A 23,052-nucleotide genomic window follows, 5' to 3' on the forward strand; every position below is an offset into this window, starting at 1 on the left:
ACAGCAGTAACTTCTTAAACCAATAGGCCCGGACTATTTGTTGAATGAACCACTTTAACTGAATAAGTTCAAATCTGTAGCTCTTGTGTTGTAAGATTTTACAACTTTCAAGAGAATAAATATAACATTTTTGCAATGTTCATAAGAGTTCCATCCACAACAATAAAAGACTGGATGAGATTATACTGCAATAGACATAAGGCTGGTTTCAATGTTTTCTTTAATTTAATTTGTTGCTGAGTTCTATCAATAAAAATAAATTTTCTTCTGTTTTAGTAACTTTATTTACAATAAATGAAAAATATATATAACAGTATATAAGATATGATATATGTGCCACTTTGAAGAAAGTAAAAGCTAATTGGATTCATTATATCATTTAAACTACAAATTTAAATGTGTAATGTAGAATAATATTTTATGAGGCTATACATTTTAGTTAATTCATGAAATCTCTCCACACACCCCTCAATCTACAAAAATGAGTATAAACAAAAACAAATGAATCCAGTATGTGCAATGTATATACATTTAGCATGTTCATTATAATCAAACATTGAAGATTACGAATAAAGAAAATGCTTTATACAAAAAAATCTTCAAATTATCTCCACTTAGCGTATAGGGTTACTGCATATATATTTTCCTTAGTAAATTTTTATATTTCATGAGTTTGCAAGTACAATATTTATTCTACGAAGGATAGTATGCTCCAATATTCTTGCAATAACCCTTTACAGTATAGAAAAGTTAGAAATCCATGTAAAGATGTTAGTGTTACTAATGAAGTTTGCACTTATGGCAAGCTTGACTTTTGGTTACTTTCAAAATGAAATATGTGGCTGCTTTACAATAAAACTTATTATTTTCATTATGCACACCATGTTAAGATATATTTTATAATGTGGACAGGGTGATCTGCAATAAATATATTTTACATGATCCAAATAATTCTTATGCATATATACATGTGTAATATACGACAGTTTAAAGTATGAATGCTAAATATCTCTATCAATTCAAAAACAGTAAACAAAATTTGTACTTCAGCTGAACACAAAAAGATAATGTTATTAAACAACAGAACATGTTACTTATGATATTGTCACATTATCTACTCACCGAGCTGTTCATGTAATTCATCATTAAGTGGTGCAATTATCTTATGTAGATATCAAATAACTGTCCTAATCAAATACGCTTTGTCCTTTTTCAAAAAGTCTTGAGAAAAATACTTTTTTGAATTTCAGTGTAAATTTAATTCTGATCAACAAGAAAATTTCTGACCAATGCAAGAGAAATTTCATCATAAATATAAATCAGAAACACTAAGATGAATAAATTAATGACTTTTTCAAACAATTCTTTCTAAGGTGCTGAATTTCAAAACTTATACAACTATAAATGACCTTCCTGTTTCTTTACCTTTTAGCAGTAGATGAGTTGATTTCTGTTCAATTTTATTTATAAGGTTTACAATTTTAATTATCTACTCCAAAGATCTCTGCTAGTCCCGACAGCTTAAAACTATTACCTAGTATTATTAATTTTCCCCATGTGGTTATGATCTCATTCTAATACCAGAAGTTTATCACTGGCTTTAGGCTAACCAAAAGTTGAAAATTAAGGCTGCCCTGATCATGCTAGGATATGAAGACTATTATACATTTGTACACAAGATAACAATAGGATAAAATATCAAATAACCATCGAAGTCACTGACGGGTTCATATAATTACATCGTCCGTTATGATTTCTTATTTCTTCCAGTATTTGTTTTGATACTTCTAGTCTTTCTCTTTCTACTCTTAGTCTATCCTTATCTACTTGCAGTCTTTCTTTTTCTAACTTGAGTAATTCATCTTGGATATCCCTAGTAAAAGAGGAAAAAGTAACTTGAGTAATTCATCTTGGATATCCCTAGTAAAAGAGGAAAAAGTAACTTGAGTAATTCATCTTGGATATCCCTAGTAAAAGAGGAAAAAGTAACTTGAGTAATTCATCTTGGATATCCCTAGTAAAAGAGGAAAAAGTAACTTGAGTAATTCATCTTGGATATCCCTAGTAAAAGAGGAAAAAGTAACTTGAGTAATTCATCTTGGATATCCCTAGTAAAAGAGGAAAAAGTAACTTGAGTAATTCATCTTGGATATCCCTAGTAAAGGAGGAAAAAGTAACTTGAGTAATTCATCTTGGATATCCCTAGTAAAAGAGGAAAAAGTAACTTGAGTAATTCATCTTGGATATCCCTAGTAAAGGAGGAAAAAGTAACTTGAGTAATTCATCTTGTATATCCCTAGTAAAAGAGGAAAAAGTAACTTGAGTAATTCATCTTGGATATCCCTAGTAAAGGAGGAAAAAGTAACTTGAGTAATTCATCTTGTATATCCCTAGTAAAAGAGGAAAAAGTAACTTGAGTAATTCATCTTGGATATCCCTAGTAAAGGAGGAAAAAGTAACTTGAGTAATTCATCTTGGATATCCCTAGTAAAAGAGGAAAAAGTAACTTGAGTAATTCATCTTGGATATCCCTAGTAAAAGAGGAAAAAGTAACTTGAGTAATTCATCTTGGATATCCCTAGTAAAAGAGGAAAAAGTAACTTGAGTAATTCATCTTGGATATCCCTAATAAAAGAGGAAAAAGTAACTTGAGTATTTCATCTTGGATATCCCTAGTAAAAGAGGAAAAAGTAACTTGAGTATTTCATCTTGGATATCCCTAGTAAAAGAGGAAATAGTAACTTGAGTAATTCATCTTGGATATCCCTAGTAAAAGAGGAAAAAGTAACTTGAGTATTTCATCTTGGATATCCCTAGTAAAAGAGGAAATAGTAACTTGAGTAATTCATCTTGGATATCCCTAGTAAAAGAGGAAAAAGTAACTTGAGTAATTCATCTTGGATATCCCTAGTAAAAGAGGAAAAAGTAACTTGAGTAATTCATCTTGGATATCCCTAGTAAAAGAGGAAATAGTAACTTGAGTAATTCATCTTGGATATCCCTAGTAAAAGAGGAAAAAGTAACTTGAGTAATTCATCTTGGATATCCCTAGTAAAAGAGGAAAAAGTAACTTGAGTAATTCATCTTGGATATCCCTAGTAAAAGAGGAAAAAGTAACTTTAGTAATTCATCTTGGATATCCCTAGTAAAAGAGGAAAAAGTAACTTGAGTAATTCATCTTGGATATCCCTAGTAAAAGAGGAAAAAGTAACTTGAGTAATTCATCTTGGATATCCCTAGTAAAAGAGGAAAAGGTAACTTGAGTAATTCATCTTGGATATCCCTAGTAAAAGAGGAAATAGTAACTTGAGTAATTCATCTTGGATATCCCTAGTAAAAGAGGAAAAAGTAACTTGAGTATTTCATCTTGGATATCCCTAGTAAAAGAGGAAATAGTAACTTGAGTAATTCATCTTGGATATCCCTAGTAAAAGAGGAAATAGTAACTTGAGTAATTCATCTTGGATATCCCTAGTAAAAGAGGAAATAGTAACTTGAGTAATTCATCTTGGATATCCTGGTAAAAGAGGAAAAAGTAACTTGAGTAATTCATCTTGGATATCCCTAGTAAAAGAGGAAAAAGTAACTTGAGTAATTCATCTTGGATATCCCTAGTAAAAGAGGAAATAGTAACTTGAGTAATTCATCTTGGATATCCCTAGTAAAAGAGGAAAAAGTAACTTGAGTAATTCATCTTGGATATCCCTAGTAAAAGAGGAAAAAGTAACTTGAGTAATTCATCTTGGATATCCCTAGTAAAAGAGGAAAAAGTAACTTGAGTAATTCATCTTGGATATCCCTAGTAAAAGAGGAAAAAGTAACTTGAGTAATTCATCTTGGATATCCCTAGTAAAAGAGGAAAAAGTAACTTGAGTAATTCATCTTGGATATCCCTAGTAAAAGAGGAAAAAGTAACTTGAGTAATTCATCTTGGATATCCCTAGTAAAAGAGGAAATAGTAACTTGAGTATTTCATCTTGGATATCCCTAGTAAAAGAGGAAAAAGTAACTTGAGTATTTCATCTTGGATATCCCTAGTAAAAGAGGAAAAATTAACTTGAGTAATTCATCTTGGATATCCCTAGTAAAAGAGGAAAAAGTAACTTGAGTAATTCATCTTGGATATCCCTAGTAAACGAGGAAAAAGTAACTTGAGTAATTCATCTTGGATATCCCTAGTAAAAGAGGAAAAAGTCAGAAATAAATTGATGATTTCATACAAAATTCTGATTGATTGATAGCTACATGTATATTAAACTTTTATGATCAACATATTAACAGTACAAACGTATAGTGGTCATTTACAATAGTTTACAGTAAATTAATGCAAAATCATTAAGAGGTAAAAAGGAAAATTGATAACATTGGATTCCTTCAAATTAACATTAGGGGAGCTAGGAGGTATAATATAAGCCATTATTTAAAAAAAATCTCTCAATTGTAAAATTATTCAAATCTTTCAAAATCATGTTCATTTTATTGATAAATAAACATGTTTTTTATATAAAAGACAGGAAATTTTAATGCAGAAAGATTATTTGCAATGTAATTTTAATACCATAAACATTGGAATTGTTATATTTGACATAAAATGGCAAAGGAGTAGGTCCGGTAAGGACTGAATTTGGCCTCAAATTTCAGTTTCATCTGACGAAAGAGTTTGACCACTTTTTAAACACTTTTAGTGTCTATTTCATATGATTCAATTAATATATGTGAAAGATTTTAACTTATTTCGTCATTAAAATTGATCCGATGCAAGCTCAAATATGAAAAATCTACCAAATATGCGAAAAAATGTCACTTTTCAGATGTTTTTTGTCAAAAACAAAAGTGGCCTCATCCGTGTTCATCCTCAACCTTTATATATGTTATGTATTATTATCAAATACAACTTCCATTTCAATATTTTGGATGAACACGAATGCGGCCACTTTCGTTTTACACGTAAACCGTCTAAAATATAAGTAAAATGCTGGAATTGTTAAGATTTTAGTAATTTAGCATGACTTAATGGTGCTAGTACCCAAATATGTGCATTGTATTGTCAAAAACAGCCCATATTTATATAGCAGAACTATTCTACTATCCAATAAATAACTAAAAGTTTACATTTTAACAATTTTGTAATATATTTTGGGGCCAAAAAGGGGTCTTAACGGACCTACTCCTTTACACAAAACTTTTTGTCACAATAGAAATGAGCCACAACATTTTTCAAAGGGACAAAACAGCTGCCTAGTATTTTTACAATTACATGATTACAAAATACAGGATGCTTAATGACTTTATGGCACCATATTCTATATACCTTTCTGAGTTGTTATTAGAATTTGGATTAGATTTAAACTTCTTTACTGGAGATATTTTTATTTTTAATGGTGAATCATCTGTATTGTCTGAATCAACACTAGAACAGGTCATCATTGATGTGTCTCCCAAAGCCTTTTCTACTTCTCTTTCCAGTTCCTTCTAAAATAGAAAAAAATAACAACATCAGATGAAATTGCAAAACATAAGGCTCCATATATATAATAAAAAAAACATTTAGAAAATTAACATGACTCATGAGATAACATCAGAAAGTGTTCATCAGGGAAAAAATATGCTACCAGTATTTTGATACAAATGGTTTACCTTTACTACAATCATTTGAAAAAAATTTAGTGGCATACAACAGATAGACACATAATTGTCATTTTAATGTTGATCTATTTGATCAAATGACTTAGAAAAACATTTTTGCAAATTTAAGTTTCTCTCTATCTATGATAAGTTTCAGGGGCTAAATTGACTTTCAAGGGCTATAACTCCTAAAAGAGGTGTTGGACAATTTTTGTCTGTCTTACTTTGCCAATTAAAATTCATCTGCATCTATTATATTTTCACTCAAAAAATTAAAAAATTGTAAAAATGATAATTCAAGGAAATACATGTACCTTAATTAATAATTTAATCAAATTAACTCATTGGTAGATCTTACTTTTGCTGAACATTTTTTCCACTTAAAGTTTCTATATTATACTATATTTTCTCTTAAAAACTTCCATTACAACAATTGAATAAAGCAAAAGACAAAATGCAGAAAATATGAAAACTATGCTACAGTTAAAATTGAGAATGGAAATGGGGAATGTGTCAAAGAGACAACAACCCAACCGTAGAAAAAAACAACAGCAGAAGGTCACCAAAAGGTCTTCAATGTAGGGAGAAATTCCCGCACCTGGAGGCGTCCTTTAGCTGGCCCCTATATATCCCTAGATATTTCATATTTTACCTTAAAAGACCTTCGTTTTTTGGTTCTATCACAGGGATTTATCTTTGGGTCTGGAGGATGTTCATGGGGATATCTTCCAATAGTAAAGGTGTTCCCAACTTGGCTCACAGAAGCTCCACATCGAAAGTAGTTGGTTCTTTTACTACACCTCCACCAAGACTTCTCTCCCTTTTCTGCCTATGAAATATCAAATTCTAGTTAATTGACTGGTTAACATGAGATATCAAATTCTAGATAATTGACTGGTTAACATGAGATATCAACTTCTAGTTAATTGACTGGTTAACATGAGATATCAAATTCTAGATAATTGGCTGGTTAACATGAGATATCAAATTCTAGATAATTTGCTGGTTAACATGAGATATCAAATTCTAGATAATTGACGGGTTAACATGAGATTTTAAATTCTAGATAATTGACTGGTTAACATGAGATATCAAATTGGAGACAATTGACTTGTTAACATGAGATATCAAATTCTAGATAATTGACCGGTTAACATGAGATATCAAATTCTAGATAATTGACTGGTTAACATGAGATATCAAATTCTAGATAATTGACTGGTTTACTAAGTTTTTGTTATCATACAGCAGCCATAAAATATGAAATAAAACTTAAATACAAATGTACCTTTTAAGTTTAATTCAATAGTTTATGAGAATACTGTTAAATAAAAACAAATTAAACATACAGATTTCAATTCATTTATTAATTTCAGGTGACACCTTTTTGCTAAAGAATGTAATTTTAATATCACAACACATGTTATATATATCAAAACTGCAACTTACAATAAAATATGCCATTACTATTCTCAAACTATTATGTTTCATATCAACTGTTATTTTATAAGGTCTGTTTTTCTAGCTAAGGACAATAACAAAAAGTTACAATCAAAACCAAGGAGTAAACAAAGACTCACAAAACCAAAGGACATTTACATTAATAGTTACAAATAATAATTAAGAAATAACACAAACTCCACTAAAAACCAGGAAGTGAAATCAGGTGCTCCGGAAGGGTAAGCATTTACTGCACTCTATACGGCACCTGTGCATGCTGTGGTGTTATATCTTTGTTCAGTTCGGTAATAATGGAAGGTTATTATGACTGAGGAAGAATATCAGATATAATTTCTGACATTCATACTGAAAATAAGTGAAAGCTTTGACCTTATGTGTAAAAATAAGAAGATCTGGTATAATTGCCTATGAGACAACTCTCCAAACATGCCAAAAGAGACCAACTAAAACAGAAAAACTATAGGTCACCATACAGGCACTGAAATGAAAAATGTAAAACATTTCAAACAAGAAAACTTGCAGCTAACTACCTTGAGTGTATAGTTGTATCCTTTGCTATCTTTGAGAAGACATTTCCCACGTAATGATCCACCAACTATAATCTGGAACGTTATCTCTTCCTCTTCCTCTGCATCTCCGTTTTCCTGACTTATATCATCTTCTACTACTTCACAATCATCTTCCTCGTGATCAGACATAATAATACACTGTAAACATAAAGTTGATTATACATGTAAACACATGTTTATGTACAGCATGTCATGCATGTACATGTAATAGGTATGTGAATTGTTCTACCAAGAGCAACATGAAAGAGGATAGGAATGCATTTTACAGTCAGTCGACTAACAGTAATTTACAGTTACCATTAGCATCAAATTGGTTAAAGTTTTACCATGATTCATCAAAATATCCAATTCTTGATTCATCAGAGTTCTTAAATAATAATCATTCTTGGAAATTTTTTAAGTTTCATCAAAATCAGTTGATTTTTTTATTGTCTGGAAGACGGTAAACATTTTATCGTCATGCACTAAAAAATACTGTTAACATCATTAGGCTAGAATTTTTACAGTTTTTGTCATGAAGGTACTTCCATTTAGACCCTCATAAAGGGTGCCACTATTGGAGAAGGATTATCCCAAAAAATTTGTAAGGGTTCCGCTGAACCCAGTGTCTTGCCTACTTTTGCTGTAAATCACACGCTCAACAAAAATGAGGAAAAAAATCAATAAAAATATTCCTCTTGATACTATCTTATGATTGTAAGAAGCTTCTGTCCAAGTTTGGTAAAAATCTAGGATAGTTAATGAATCTAATAAATGTTTTGAAAACTTTAACTGCAGACTGTATGTCATGTTAACTGGAAGAAAATCAAAGTCCATTCAAAAGTAAAATACAAAAAAAAATGGAGTTATCTTTTAAAAAAAAAAATACTTCTGGATACAATCTTATGATCATAAATAAGCTTATGTCCAAGTTTGGTACAAACCCAGGATAGTTTAAGAAAGTTATTAAAATTTAAAAAAATTTAACCACAGAGTGAATGTAATGTTTTCCCGCAGAAAAACTAAGTCCATTTAACATGTTTAAAAGTAAAATACGAAAAAAATGGATTTATTTCTTTACAAAATTTACTTCTGGATACTATCTTATGATCATTAACAAGCCTCTGTCCATGTTTGGTACAAACCCAGGATAGTTTAACCCTTTCCTCCATAATGACGCCTTTTGACGCCACCCCCCTAACTCCATAATGACGCCTTCTGACGCCTGTGTAGTACCTCAGTTGAAAAACTTTGACTACAAAGTGTCTACATTTGACTTAATAAAGTTTGTATCCAATATGAAAAGAAATATCAGAGGAAAATCCAACTTAAATTTATTTGATGAAATAGTTGTTTTTCGCAATGCCTTAATATTAAAGCATAAGTTTAGCATTTTATCAAAAAAATCCTATGCAAATCAAGTATCAAAAAAAAAAAAATCAATGGAGGAAAGGGTTAAGAAAGTTATTAAAGTTCTAAAAACTTTAACCACAAAGTGAATGTTATGTTTCCCCGCAGAAAAAACTAAGTCCATTTATAAATAAAATACGGAAAAAATGGAATTTTATTTTTACAAAATATACTTCTGGATACTATCTTATGATCATAAACAAGCTTCTGTCCAAGTTTGGTAGAAATCCAGTATAGTTTAAGAAAGTTTTAAAAATTTCAAAAACTTTAACCACAGAGTGAATATTTGTGGACGCTGCCGACAGAATGTAGGATCGCTTAGTCTCACTTTTTTCGACTACAGTCGAAGGCTCGACAAAAATCATGACATCTTGAAATTTGTATGTTGTAGGAAGGGCATCACAGAAAAAAATTAAAATAGCCTTCCAAGACATCATTATAACTTGGACTAGGGCAGTATCTGCTTACGTTTCAAGAGCACCTGAGATCACTTCTTGTTTTTGGTGGTTTTATGTTGCTTAGTCTAGTTTTTATGTCCCACTTATGGATATTATGTTTTTTGGTCTGTGTGTTGTACCGTTCGTCCATCCATTCGTTTGTCCATCTGTCTGTATGTCGAGATTCAGGTACAAGTTTTTGGTACATGTAGTTTTTGATGAAGTTGAAGTCCTATCAATTTGAAACTTTGTCTGTATTGAAACATAGAAAGTGATAGTGTGATTGGGGCATCTGTGTACTATGGAAACATTCTTGTTTATTTAGTGTTTCATGGACGTTTTGTCATTTCATTTTTTTTGTCTTCCCTTTTTATCATGCATTAAAAAAAAATCCTCCTACCAGGGGCACCTATTTCAGTGATTTGATAAATTCAGTTATCACCTATTTAAGTGATTTTGGTGTTTCCTTTTATCTCAAATGCTAATTTCATTGATTTTCCATATTTTCACAAACTTTTCTATATTTTTCCTACATAGATCAATTATCCCTTTTTCTATGGATATTAACTTCACCAGTGCGCTTGAGCAGTAAGTTAGTGCGCTAAAGCTTTCAAAAGTACCCTTGGGAATTGTTCTGTAATCAAATATTCATTAACTGCTCTGACTATCAGACAAAGGTCAACACTATTAGGTAACCTGATTGTTTTTCTTTAGAGTTAGAATGATATACTTCAATGTTATGTCCTGATCTACAAATTATTCCAGCAAATGCATATTTTAAATAAATTGTAAAAACTGACAGGCTAATCAAGCAAAAGACAATTTCTAGATAAACATGGTCTTTGCGTCGGAACTAACCACATTTATTCTAAAAACAGTTGTTGGCATGACACGGGTTATGTTCTTCTCATATATGTTATGATGGTATGATACTAAACCCCTAACGGGAAGGATTGTGCCTGATGTTCATATGATGAAATCATAATCTTTCAGTCAGTTTAATTGAAGTCTGGAGCTGGCATGTCAGTTAACTGCTAGTAGTCTGTTGTTATTTATGTATTATTGTCATTTTGTTTATTTTCTTTGGTTACATCTTCTGACATCAGACTCAGACTTCTCTTGAACTGAATTTTAATGTTCGTATTGTTATGCGTTTACTTTTCTACATTGGTTAGAGGTATAGGGGGAGGGTTGAGATCTCACAAACATGTTAAACCCCGCCACATTTTTGCGCCTGTCCCAAGTCAGGAGCCTCTGGCCTTGTTAGTCTTGTATTATTTTAATTTTAGTTTCTTGTGTACAATTTGGAAATTAGTATGGCGTTCATTATCACTGAACTAGTATATATTTGTTTAGGGGCCAGCTGAAGGACGCCTCCGGGTGCGGGAATTTCTCGCTACATTGAAGACCTGTTGGTGACCTTCTGCTGTTGTTTTTTATTTGGTCGGGTTGTTGTCTCTTTGACACATTCCCCATTTCCATTCTCAATTTTATAAATATTTTTTCAATGAAATTCTTGTCTTTTTACCAATAAAAAAATCAAGCTTGTAAGAAAAATATCAAGAAAAAGTTATAAACACTTATTTAAGTGATCTTCTCAAATTACTTGTTACAGTGATTTTAAAAAATTCTGTGTCTATTTATAGAATTTTTAAAAATATTTCACAGCCCAAATCACTTGAAGAAGTGATTCTGAAATCACTTGTTTAAGTAGCACCCCTGACTGTTTGATGTAAAATACAACATGTACAAGGTTTCATCTTCTGGATTATGTACAGTATTAAAATAAAATTTTACTGTTGGCAATTAAAATTTGATTGTTCAGGGGTGTTGAAAATATTGGGGGTTATTCAAGCAATAATACTTACAGATGTGATATTTTTATTACCCCAAATACAGTACAAGGTCATCACCTGACATGACCAGTTATCCTATCTATACAGATTTTCAAATGGTTCTGATAATTTTAGCAACATAATTCTATAGTCGCTGGATCATCATAATCATTAATATTGTATATTTAAAGCTACATTAATTACAGGGCTGCCAAGTCTCAAACATTTAGCATGAGACTCAAGGTTGTTCATGCTTTTTGGCGGCATTTTCCTTTAATCAGGGGCGGATTTAGGCGGGGGCGTGCTGGCGTGCGCCCCCCCTAAAATTTGCAAAGCATGGGTTGACACCAAGATATTTAAGTATCAGACGAGACCATTCAATCTTTTATAACATTCGAAGTATATAAAACAGTCAGTTTAACAGAATCAACGTGATCACTAATCAACAGACCTACGTTTTATTAAAGTTCTATAAATAATTTCAAAGGAAGGTGTCATACGCGGTGTTTGATGACAAATACAATAGGTTTTTAGCAGTTTAAGTATAAACAAATGCTACATTGTATTAGCGGTTTTTATAATCAATTTGTTTGATAATTGAAGTTCCAAAACATCCTTTACTCACTTTTTCATCATGACACGGTCAAGAAAACAGTCGGCAGGTGAGATTCTTTTATAATATCCGTAATGAAAGATAGAAATACTATTTCAAGCGAAAGGTTAGTTTATTAATTTGTATCTCTGTGTTTATATTTATTTCTCACTTTCAACCTACATATATATATTTAGCCGAATTCTGTATCGTATTACTGTATGCTTGGGATCCTAAGAAAATAAACATTAAACTCATAACTGCGTAAATGCATCTCATTCTGATTTTAGTTGTTTGTGGCGAACACAGTAAAATTTCTGGCACGACCTCCGAAAATCAAAAAAGTAAACAACATATAGTATTAAAGGACAATTAAAATCACTGATAAAAGTAGAACTTTTCGTTTGACAAATATATTGGTCAGGTGAGCAATTGTGATCTGTCTCGTCTCACTTTGTGTCCGTCTGTCTTAATGTGGTTTCAGCTTGAAACTTTATTCGCCTCGCTCCGCTCGGCAAAATTAAAAATTTGCGCCCCCCTAACTGCAAATTCTGGATCCGCCCCTGTTAATCTATTGAGTATATCGTTTTTTATCTTTGATCTTTTTAATTTTGGCCAAATCTCATGCATTTGCTTCATGAAAAGTGGGCAGAACTGTAATTAGAATTAAGTCACTTCAATAGTCTAGTACTAATCTATTTGTACTACTTATATAGTTATCAAAAGTACCAGGGTTATAATTTTATACGCCAGACGCGCGTTTCGTCTACATAAGACTCATCAGTGACGCTCAGATCGAAATAGTTAAAAAGCCAAACAAATACAAAGTTGAAGAGCATTGAGGACCCAAAATTCCAAAAAGTTGTGCCAAATACGGCTAAGGTAATCTACTCCTGGCGATAAAAGAAAGACAACTCTTACTTCCATCAAAATAAATCACCATGAATTGAGTACCTTCTTGACAGGGCATTACAATAATTTTAGAAGCATGACAATAAAATGTACACTTTCTTTTACACGATAAAAATATAGAAAAAATAGACTGGTTTTAATAAATAGTGTTAATTTTTTCCCATAAATAAAGGTAACGATAATTACAAATGTATTTGAAACATCACAGTAATATTTTAACTTTTTAAAGGTAGACGAAAAATGATCCATTGATGTCTGCCAGTAAAGGGCATTTCTACAATATATATAATTTAAGTATTTACATGTAGTACCCTGACTGTTACTCACCAGGCAAGATAATTCTAAGCTTGAGACTTACAAATAATTTATGTAGGCACTCACGCCACTGATTTCCCTTTAAGTCATTACTAAACAAGAAATATTATAGACTTTTTAATGAGTTCCTGGGCAAAATTAATCAGTATAACAATAACATTCGGTGTAGTTTTGTGAATATAAATATAAATGCAGGCCGAAATGACCGGGGCGAAGTACCTGTTTTGCTGAGAAATTCCTTTGTTTGCAGCCACAACTTTTAGTTAGAAGTTCGCGCTATGATATAAGCTATATATTGGCAATTTAGCAAAACGTTTATGTTTTCTTGTTGTATCTTTACCTGGATGTTGTGATAAAATCTTCAGTGGCACTTGAAAATTGAAAAATTGGGACAATCTGTGTGTGGGTCGAAAGCCACGCCAAGGGGAAGAACTCGTCACTGGATTTTAATTTAGTAAAACCGCTTTTGATTGGAGAACTTTTTTTACTTGACCAATGAAAAATGGTTTAACTAAATCTATATCGTCTGTCAATTCTGTCTGGGATGTCCCCGAGAAATTATGAAGTTGAAGGCTACTAAAGTAGACTAGTACTTACTACTAATACTACATGTATTACTGAAGAAGAATTCTGAAGCAGTGAAAAGAATGGTTGTTTTCTCAATCACCCTCGTTAGACAGTATGTAAACACAAGTGATTTTTTTGAAGATTTCCAGTAAGTGGGGCCTTTCAATAAACTTTGGTATAAAATTGGTGTGCAGTTTGAGGACTATCAAATACAAACGTATCTTCTCATTGTCTGACACCACTGTATCTGTATCTGTATAGTACTGGAAATGAACTCAAAATACTGAGTAAAACTTATCCAGGAAATGTGTGTGCGCCACTGATGTCTAGTCGCGCGATATAACTGCCTTAAAACTTTCCACAGTTTTACAGTTCACGGCAGCATTTGGTAGTAAGTTCCAATCAATGATAGTTTGTGGAAAAAAAGAATGTTTGTAAATGTCAGTATTTGCTGATAAAAGTTTTATTTGTTTGACGTTATAAGTTCTGGATGGTCTAGTATTAAATTCTATGTGATGTTCAGTGGGGATGGCTACCAGGTCGTTCACTATTTTATACAGTAGTACCAGTCGTTGTTCTCGTCTTCGTTCCACAAGAGGTTTCCAACCAAGGTCTTTCATCATGGAGGTGACACTACTAGTACGTCTATAGTCTTTGAAAACAAATCTAGCTGCTCTTCTTTGTATGTTCTCTATGCGATTTATGTCTTTTTGTAGGTATGGGTCCCATACAGTGCCTGAGTAATCTAAGACTGATCGAACTAGCGAGATGTAGGCAGTTTCCTTAAAATGTTTGTTGCAGTGTTTAAGGTTCCGTCTGATGAATCCAAGTGTAGAATTGGCTTTGTTGCAGAATTTGTTTATGTGTGATGACCATTTCAAATTATCGCTAATAATTACACCTAAGTATGGATTTTCATTGACCTGCTCTAATATGTGGTTACTTAGTGTATAACTGTATGTGAGCGGGGACCTGCTACGGTGAATTGACATGACATAGCATTTACTGGCATTAAAACGCATACCCCAGTCCTTTGCCCAGTTGTCAAGTGAAGCTAGATCTTTCTGTATTTGGAGTTGGTCCTGTGGTGTCTCGATGGTATTATACAGGAGGCAGTCGTCGGCAAACAGACGTACTTGTGATTTTACACATAGCGGCAAGTCATTAATATGACATAGAAAAAGAAGCTGATCGGTCAGCCATTTGACTGTAATTGCCCTTATAAACATAATGTTAGAATGGTGACACCAAAACTAAATGTGCCAAATACGGCTAAGGTAATAATAAATTTGATTTATATTGTTATTGGGGGGTTCCGATCCTGGATCCCGCTTTATTGCTTTGTCAGATTCCTGTATCTCACTTACACTATGTATGTAAGCAATTCTCATATTTTTGTCATTTCCTCGGTCTCGCTTTACCTCAATTCCCGTTTTCATGACGCCATTATTTGACTTTTATGTGTCACGCTTACAAAAAATCAGCAATCCTGTGTCACGCTTAGACCCCATTGAGACCCACTTAAATAGTTAAAACTTTGAACATTATGGTATATTTTTTTTACAGCACTGAATACACCTTATTTCTATTTGGAAATCTGTAAAGCTTGACCTGAATCGACCCTGAAAGGAACTTTTGACGTCATAATATAATTCCTTTTCTGATGTGGTGTCCGATACTTTCTATTATGACATCAAAATTTTATGGGAACTTTTGTTGTACAGTAATGGTGGACAAACACTTCTACTTCAGTCGACTGTATAGGGTTAAAATCCGGTATCAATAGTTATGCCAGAAGGCTTCTGTTGTGGGGGCTTGGATGGCACATTCAGATAGTTGGTTCCAGTCAAGAATGGTTCTTCGGATGAAACTATATTTATAGGCATCCGTTGAGGTGCTGACTCTAGAAAACCTGTTTCTGTGGTATTGTCGGGTTGTTACAGTTGGTCTCCTGATGTCATCATTATCAGGAATGATGACTGATGCTTCTCCATGTAAGATCTTATAAAGGTGCTTGCCAGCCAAATGTCTGTAGGATGTTGGTTAGAGTTCCTGGTTCCAGCAGAGAATAAGTTGTTGTTACAAATCCGGCAGCTCTTCGTTGTACCATCTCCATTTGGTTAATACAATGTATGGCACTTTTTATACGAGTACCACACTGCAGATGCATACTCAAGGTTAGGTCGGACCAATGTTTTGTATGCACTCTCTTTAATATCTTGTGGGCACTTATTTTATTTCCTTCATAAAAATCAAATTGTTCTGTTGGCTTTTGTTATATGGTGGTCCCAATTCATGTCCTCTGATAGTTCTAAGCAGAGGTATGGGTAGTGCTGAACAGTTTCCTGGTTATTTTCCATCATATGGTAGTTGTGAAACAACAGGGTTGTGTTTTCTGGTTAGTACCTTAAGGATGAAACATTTTGCTCAATGGAATGTCATCTGAAAGTGTCTTGCCCATTCAACTTTGTGTAAGGTCTTGTTGTAGCTGCTGGCGTGTATCTGAGTTGTTGACACTTCTGTACGAAAGAGAGTCCTCAACAAACAGTGGTAGACTTGTACATGGCGATATAGAATCGCCTATGTCGTTGATGTAAAGCAAGAAACATAGGGGTACAAGATCTGTCCCATAGGGTACACAAGAGCGTACTGCTTTCATATCACTCATTTCACCTTCACACAACATGCACTTATCAAACCGAGAACATTTCTGCAGATACTGCAGTAGCTCATTTTCTGCAATAGCTGCTGGTGTGGGACAGTGTCAAATGCCTTATAAAAATCTAAGACAAGCATATATATTTATACTTACACGGTTGCAGACAACATTGCTCCAGTGAAACTCAACTGGTGAACACCATAGAATAAGTGGCACTATTTTTGGATATGAAAGTACATGTATACGTAGGTACACATATTTTTATAATGTCATAGATCATGTAGATAATAAATGACTATCTCTTTTTGGTTGGGTTCGACTTGCTATATGTCTTTAAAGTTTTGCTTCTACGTGTATGTTGTGTTTTAATTTGTGTACTATTGTTTGTCTGTTGGTTCTTTTTTTAGCCATCACATTGTTCCTATTATCTACATGATCTATGACATTATAAAAATATGTGTACCCTCTGGATCCAACCCCTACCAGCTGCACCAGAATGTCATGTTTGAAATTGTGACTTTTGTGGTTTTTAGTGTTTATCTATAGTACAAAATGTATGTAACTAATAATAAGTTCACAATAACAATTATATTCTTAGAATATCATTACTATGTTACTGTTGTGTATGGAAAATGTGTCTATAAAGAAGAGAAACACAATCAGTATGTCTTTATAACTGCTATCTGCTTCATATGAATAGTTCAGTTCATGCAAGCCCCTCTTGATTAATGCCTTTTTTTTCTTTTCAGTGGGGAAACCTTATACAACAGACAGAAGATTATGCAAGGTAAATATAATACATACATGTAATATGTATAAATTTTACAATAATAGTTGAGCTCATTGAGTATGAAATTCATCAACTGCAATTAATATTCATATGTTTTAAAGTATTATGCACAGCTGACCAGAGTATCAAAGTATACATGTATTTTGGTAATGATATATTTATTGAATTGAATACCAATGTTTTTCAAAAAATTGTAGATTTTGTTTCTCTATTAAAAAGAATGATTACATTTTTCCTTAAGTAGCTTTTGTCATGATTATTTTTTTCAACTTATGTGCTGTTTTTTGCAAGTTTAAACTATACAGGGTAAATGATTTCATTTTTTATGCCTGAGCTGTAGCGGAGGGGGCATTAAGTTTTACCATTGTCTGTCTGTACCTACAATTGTATGTCCCAAAGTTGGTTTCCGTTCTCTAACTTTAATTTGCCTCAACCAAATGTGATAACCACTAAATACAGATCAAGTTTGAATTTTGGTGGCATCACTGTTGCAGTTCTAGAGTTATGTCTCTTTTAAATGGAAAAATTTCTTAATTTTTTCATTTCCATTCTCTAACATTAATTTGCCTAAACCAAATTTTATGAAACTTATTCATCATGCTTATTATCAAAATTTACAGATCCAGTCTGAATTTTGGTGCAGTGACTTTTACTATTTTAGAGTTCAGCCCTTTACACTTGGAAAAATTGCTCAATCAAGTAATATTTAGAATTGGAGTTATTTTCCTTTGTTCATGATTATAGTTATATATTAAATCAACTACAACCAATGCTTTATACAATGCAATATTCAATTTTACCTCCTAGTATTGATAAATTAAAGCAACCTTTACCATTTAGTGCTTACAAGCACTTTTATTATTGTACTAGGGTCATGTAGGGTTATGTGCCTTTACAAATGAACAAATTGCTGATTTTTTTGTTTCCATTCTCAAACTTAAGTTGTCTTATAAACTAAATGTAATGAAATGTATGTATAATGCTTTTAACCACAAAACACAGTCTAAGTTCAATTTTTGGAAGCATCACTTTTACAGTTCTTGAGTTATTTCCATTTATAGCATTATATGCTAGCAGGTGCATCATCTGTTTCACTTAGTACGGACACATTCCACATTAATTTGCACAATGCTATTACATGCAATTGCCAAGTCACCATGATCATGTCAACTTTTAAGAACATAATACATTATTGGTTGTGAAATTGATTTAAAAATTATTAGATTATTATAGTTTTTTTTTGCCTGATGTATCAATTGGTTATATGAATGCTTTAGTTTCAGGATATATGGATTTTTCTGGTTATGGACAAGGCTTTGGTTTCGTTGACCTGTCAACACTAAGATGACCATAGCTATCCTTGAAAGAATTTAAACCATTGATTCTTTTTATATGTAGTTTTATACATAGAATTAAAAGATATATATACTGTTCTCTGTTCTTACAGAATTGGTGACCAGCAATCAAGAAGCTGTAATGTCATTTACTGAGCAATTCACAATATATTAAAACAAGCAAATCAACAGAATATGTATACAAAAAATAACGCAACACAAACTTAAAATTTATTCTAATATGACGTGCTTCTTTAGCTTTGGGTACAAAGCCATGTTCTAATACGAATAGAACATGGGCTGCACGTGATTGACGTCACAATTGAAATTGCAACGTCAGATGAATTTTTAAACAACACCAGAGATCCAAATGGACATTTTTGTTGGTGTTGCTCGCTAGGAATTTAAATAAAAACATTCTAAAAGTAAGTTACAATTTTTCTGTTCTTTTTTTTTTTTATTAATAAACTGATTGATTTTTCTATAACGTTTTTGTTCATCAATCAAAATGGCGACGTTTTGAGCGTCTACTATAGGTCCGCTTCGAAGTACAAAGTTCAAAATATTCCTATTAGAATCGAAATAATTCTGTCATGCCATGCTCTATGCTCATTTTAACATGTGTAGGCATTATATTTGTAAACATTTAATACCTCGCTAACGCTCGGTATTAAGATATTAACAAATATAATGCCTACCCATGTTAAAATGAGCATAGAGCATGGCATGAAAGAATTATTTCTTAAATAACATGCAATGGTAACTTTAATTTATGTTTTCCTCACTAAAGACTGAATGACAGTTTATATTATTGAAGGTCAGCAGGACATTCCTCTGTCAGATGTAGGATTACAACAAGCTGCACTAGTTGGAAAAAGACTTCAAAATGAATGCTTTACACACATTTTCTCCAGTGATTTGTCTAGAGCAAGCCAAACAGCACAGACTATACTAGATGTTAACAAAATTAAAAAGGCTGACATCTTACAGGATAAACGTTTGAGAGAAAGGGTAAAAATGCTTTGTAGTTTAATCAATTTGAATAATTTTTTCCCCCCTACAGTGTTCATTTAATTTGAAAATTTCTCAAAAGATAGTTTTTTCAAGCTCTGTTGACGTAGTTTGCCATTTAAAAGTCTTTTTAAAAAACATTATTGAATAAAGGCATATTCTGACAAAACAATAGTGCAATTAATCTCATACAGACAGACAATCCTTTATTTTTGAAAGAAAAGGTCATCACATACGGATGTGAGAAAGTGTTAATTGACCCTAAAAAAATTAATTTAAAACATCAAATCATTTAACAACTTTTAGCTCAAAGTTAGTTAACAAATGGAAATGCAAGGAAATATATATAGGTTAAAAAAAATCTCTTTATCTCTTCACTTGTTTTTCTCATGCTTCATGATTCTGTTTTGATTGTTTATTTTGATACCAAATGGTAAACTTCTTCACCAAAACCTGTAAGTTAATCAAAAGCTAAAACTCTTGCCATGTTCATAAATACATAGAGATTCAGTGTTGTGTTTTAATAAGCAGCATGTTGATTACACAAAATATTTTCCTACATTTGATGTTGGTCTTCATAATTTGAAATGATGAATAGCAGAGCGGATAAACAAACACTGTTTGAAAAATAAACTAATTTAATCGGAATTAAAATTATGCATGTTTATCATAAACAAGATGTTAGTATGACAGTTTTCTATTATTTATTACAGAAATTTGGAATGCTAGAGGGGAAATGTTCAAAAGATTTCCTAGAGGCAGCAAGGGCAGCAAATAAAAAGCCTGTTCACACTTATACTCCACCTGGTGGAGAAACTTTAGAACAGGTTAGCTTTTTATGATTGTCTGCTGAATTTGTTAAAATATTATGTTTTTTAAGATTAAGAAGTATTAGTAAGGAATCATTGCATCTAAGACCAAAAGGACAATAATGTGAATACATATTGATCACTGTACATGTTCAACGATAAACAAAACATATACCTCACAGAAAAATTAATAAGTAATAACAAGAATAGCCAAAACAACCCACAATTCAATATACCATATCAAACACCAACACCTAGGTCTTCTGAAAAACACATACAAAACAAAGAAAAACATAAAATTCACTATGATGTCTTGTTAAACCGGTTTTATGATTTCAAAAACTTCCCAATTACCTACTATAGACATATGTCAAAAACTGAAAAACAGAAATAAAAACCTTCACAGTGCAGTGAATAAACTAAACAAAAAACAAATAACTTTTTTATTTATTGACAGCCAGAAGAACTGACAAAAATTTAGTAGATGAATCAGTGGAAAAGTTTCATTTGGTTTGCAATAAAAGAAAAACTGCTCATGTCAACTTGTTTTGTTCAATACTGGAATACTGGTGGATCACATATCAAAGACATGTTGTTAAATATACTAAAAAACAAATTTCAGTGTTTAACATGATTGATTTTTTTTTATATTTACAGCTAAGAGAACGAGCAAAATCATTCTTTACTGATCTATGCAAGCAACTTTTTGCCTTTATCAATGAAAAAGAAGACATTGATTATACTCCTTGCTCTATAAAAAGACGACACGGCGGAAGCTTGGGACGGAACAGTAATCGTAAATACAGACATCAACTCTACTGTCAAAGGAGTCAGTCCTTCTGTGGAATATCCTCCGCTGAAAACAAGAATGAAACATTAAGTACTCAACAAAATTTGGACTATGAAAAGAAACCCAAGCATGAAAATGAAAGTGGTTCTTCTTCAAATTCAAGTATCAGTCTTGTTAGCAGTTCTGAATCTGAAAATACAGACAAAGATTTAACTTTGATTGATGAAGAATTCAAACCATTTGAAAGTTCCGACTCCAATAGCTCAGGATATACTAGCCAGAGTGAAACTTTGGCATCTGATCAGGGAAGTGAGAAGGATGAAAGTAGATATAATGGCATTTCATACATCTCAAATGTTAAAGGTCCTCTTTCTTCAGTGCCATATGGTTGTTGTCCAAATGTGACTATCTCTCCTCTGATAAAACACAGACTTCCAAGTGTGTCAAGCATAAGCTCAGGTCGTAATAGTAGTTTTGATGATGTAGATACAAGTCCACCAAGCCTAGCAGATGTTTTAATTGTAAGCCATGGTGGCTTAATGAAAGAACTGCTTCTGCATTTAGTGGATGATCTTGACTGTAAACTCCCAGCTGGGAGGAGTGAGGTCATGAAGATTTGTCCAAACTGCAGCATATCAAAATTTACTGTTTACCTGCAAGACAATTGTGATAAACCTGGTTTAGCATGTAATCTTCTCTTCGACAAAGAACATTTGTATGATATGGAATGTGTACAGTCTGATGTGGCATTATAAGTGAAGAAGTAAAATCTGTTATACCTGAACTAATGTAAAACAGAATAATGTTATGTTGGTATCAGACTTAAGTTAGCAACATTGTGTCAATAGTTAAATAGATATTTTACATCAAAAATGTATGTAAACAAGAGTCTGAGTGTAAAAAGAAAATTCCTTTTATTTGGTGAAGCCATACAAAAAGTTTATTGAATATTTTTTTAATATTTTCAAAGATGTCATTGAAATAATTTGAAATCAAAACGTTTTGTGTACATTACAAATTTATAACTTTTACCTATTATGGTTTACTTTTACAAAATGTTGACTTTGATTGAGAGTTGTCTCATTGGCATCCACAACACTTCAGAATCTTTTTAATATATCTATTATGTACATTTTTGCTACAAAACAACAGGATGAGTTCTTGAATTTTTATGTACCATTACCATACTTCATATTGGTATGAAATACAGCGTGAATAATTTAAAGATTTGTTCTTGTTTCCTGGATATGTATGTATACATAAAATAAATCATAGCTTCTTGATATTTGGTTCATGAACCAAGTAAATGTAAGCTAAACTGTGTACTTGTCTACTTTCTGGTGTCTGCTTCTGTACTGTTTACTATAATTATTTCCTTTCACTCAAAAGCAAGAGTTTTTGTGTGAATTATGGAGCAATACCTCTTACTACATTTTTAAAAAAAATATTTTAAATGATACAACAGTACATTGAAATAAAGCTTTTTCATTTTACTGGTAAATGACAAACATTTTTTTATGTAATATAATTTTACAGTATATAATACAAAAAAATAAAAATTACAAATTTTTTAGCTTCTGTCTTTATATTATTTTCATGCACCCACTGTAGCCAAAGGGTCATTAAGTGTTAAAGTCATAAGTAACCTCATATGTTTTTATAACTAAATGGATAGTTTTCATTATACAACTTATGTACATATACTTTTTTCTGAAGAAAATTCTTTAATTTGTCCACATTTAGAATGAATTGCTTGCTTCCAGGAAGCAATTCGCTGACATATTTTCCGTATGCATAGTGACCCGAGCGTAGCCCTCCTCGTAAAAAAACGATGACCACAATACGCATGGATCTGTCATTGAAATAAACAAATGTCTGGTCATACATGTTAAACACGTGTTCAATACCCATGCTTTTTGTGATTTGTTTACTATAAGTTGACTATCGGTAAAACTCG

The 23,052-nt window shown here is 32.1% G+C and overlaps 2 protein-coding genes across 4 annotated transcripts; one reads left to right on the top strand and one right to left on the bottom strand.

The window, feature by feature from the left end:
- Window positions 1-518: 518 nt before the first annotated feature.
- On the bottom strand, window positions 519-13,605 carry LOC134687454 (uncharacterized). Of its 2 annotated transcripts, none has more exons than XM_063547768.1 (5): window positions 13,476-13,605; window positions 7,617-7,793; window positions 6,278-6,454; window positions 5,312-5,472; window positions 519-1,873 (listed from the first exon to the last, which is right to left on the bottom strand). In XM_063547768.1, exons 2-5 carry the CDS (start codon window positions 7,782-7,784, stop codon window positions 1,699-1,701), a joined length of 681 nt encoding a protein of 226 aa, XP_063403838.1. In that variant the 5' UTR covers window positions 7,785-7,793; window positions 13,476-13,605; the 3' UTR covers window positions 519-1,698. The 2 variants fall into 2 exon arrangements, with proteins under 2 accessions (XP_063403838.1, XP_063403839.1); XM_063547769.1 differs by having other exon boundaries at window positions 13,355-13,537.
- Window positions 13,606-13,633: 28 nt separating this feature from the next.
- LOC134687453 (fructose-2,6-bisphosphatase TIGAR-like) lies at window positions 13,634-22,005 on the top strand. Of its 2 annotated transcripts, none has more exons than XM_063547766.1 (5): window positions 13,634-13,850; window positions 17,111-17,148; window positions 19,303-19,496; window positions 20,210-20,323; window positions 20,963-22,005. In XM_063547766.1, exons 1-5 carry the CDS (start codon window positions 13,783-13,785, stop codon window positions 21,848-21,850), a joined length of 1,302 nt encoding a protein of 433 aa, XP_063403836.1. In that variant the 5' UTR covers window positions 13,634-13,782; the 3' UTR covers window positions 21,851-22,005. The 2 variants fall into 2 exon arrangements, with proteins under 2 accessions (XP_063403836.1, XP_063403837.1); XM_063547767.1 differs by having other exon boundaries at window positions 13,636-13,814.
- Window positions 22,006-23,052: the final 1,047 nt, after the last annotated feature.

Source organism: Mytilus trossulus, chromosome 10 (genome assembly GCF_036588685.1).
Source record: "Mytilus trossulus isolate FHL-02 chromosome 10, PNRI_Mtr1.1.1.hap1, whole genome shotgun sequence".
In the NCBI taxonomy this organism is placed as follows: Eukaryota; Metazoa; Mollusca; class Bivalvia; order Mytilida; family Mytilidae; genus Mytilus; species Mytilus trossulus.

What these genes read in the sequence shown, in the direction of transcription:
- LOC134687454 (XM_063547768.1), bottom strand. Translation starts at nt 7,784, where the DNA reads ATGTCTGATCACGAGGAAGATGATTGTGAAGTAGTAGAAGATGATATA. An exon ending in GATACAACTATACACTCAAG is followed by an intron (nt 6,455 to 7,616) that starts GTAGTTAGCTGC and finishes GATATTTCATAG; the next exon opens with GCAGAAAAGGGAGAGAAGTC. An exon ending in TCTAATAACAACTCAGAAAG is followed by an intron (nt 1,874 to 5,311) that starts GTATATAGAATA and finishes CTCTTTTACTAG; the next exon opens with GGATATCCAAGATGAATTAC.
- LOC134687453 (XM_063547766.1), top strand. Translation starts at nt 13,783, where the DNA reads ATGGTTGTTTTCTCAATCACCCTCGTTAGACAGTATGTAAACACAAGT. An exon ending in GATTTTTTTGAAGATTTCCA is followed by an intron (nt 13,851 to 17,110) that starts GTAAGTGGGGCC and finishes TTTTCTTTTCAG; the next exon opens with TGGGGAAACCTTATACAACA. An exon ending in CAGACAGAAGATTATGCAAG is followed by an intron (nt 17,149 to 19,302) that starts GTAAATATAATA and finishes ATATTATTGAAG; the next exon opens with GTCAGCAGGACATTCCTCTG.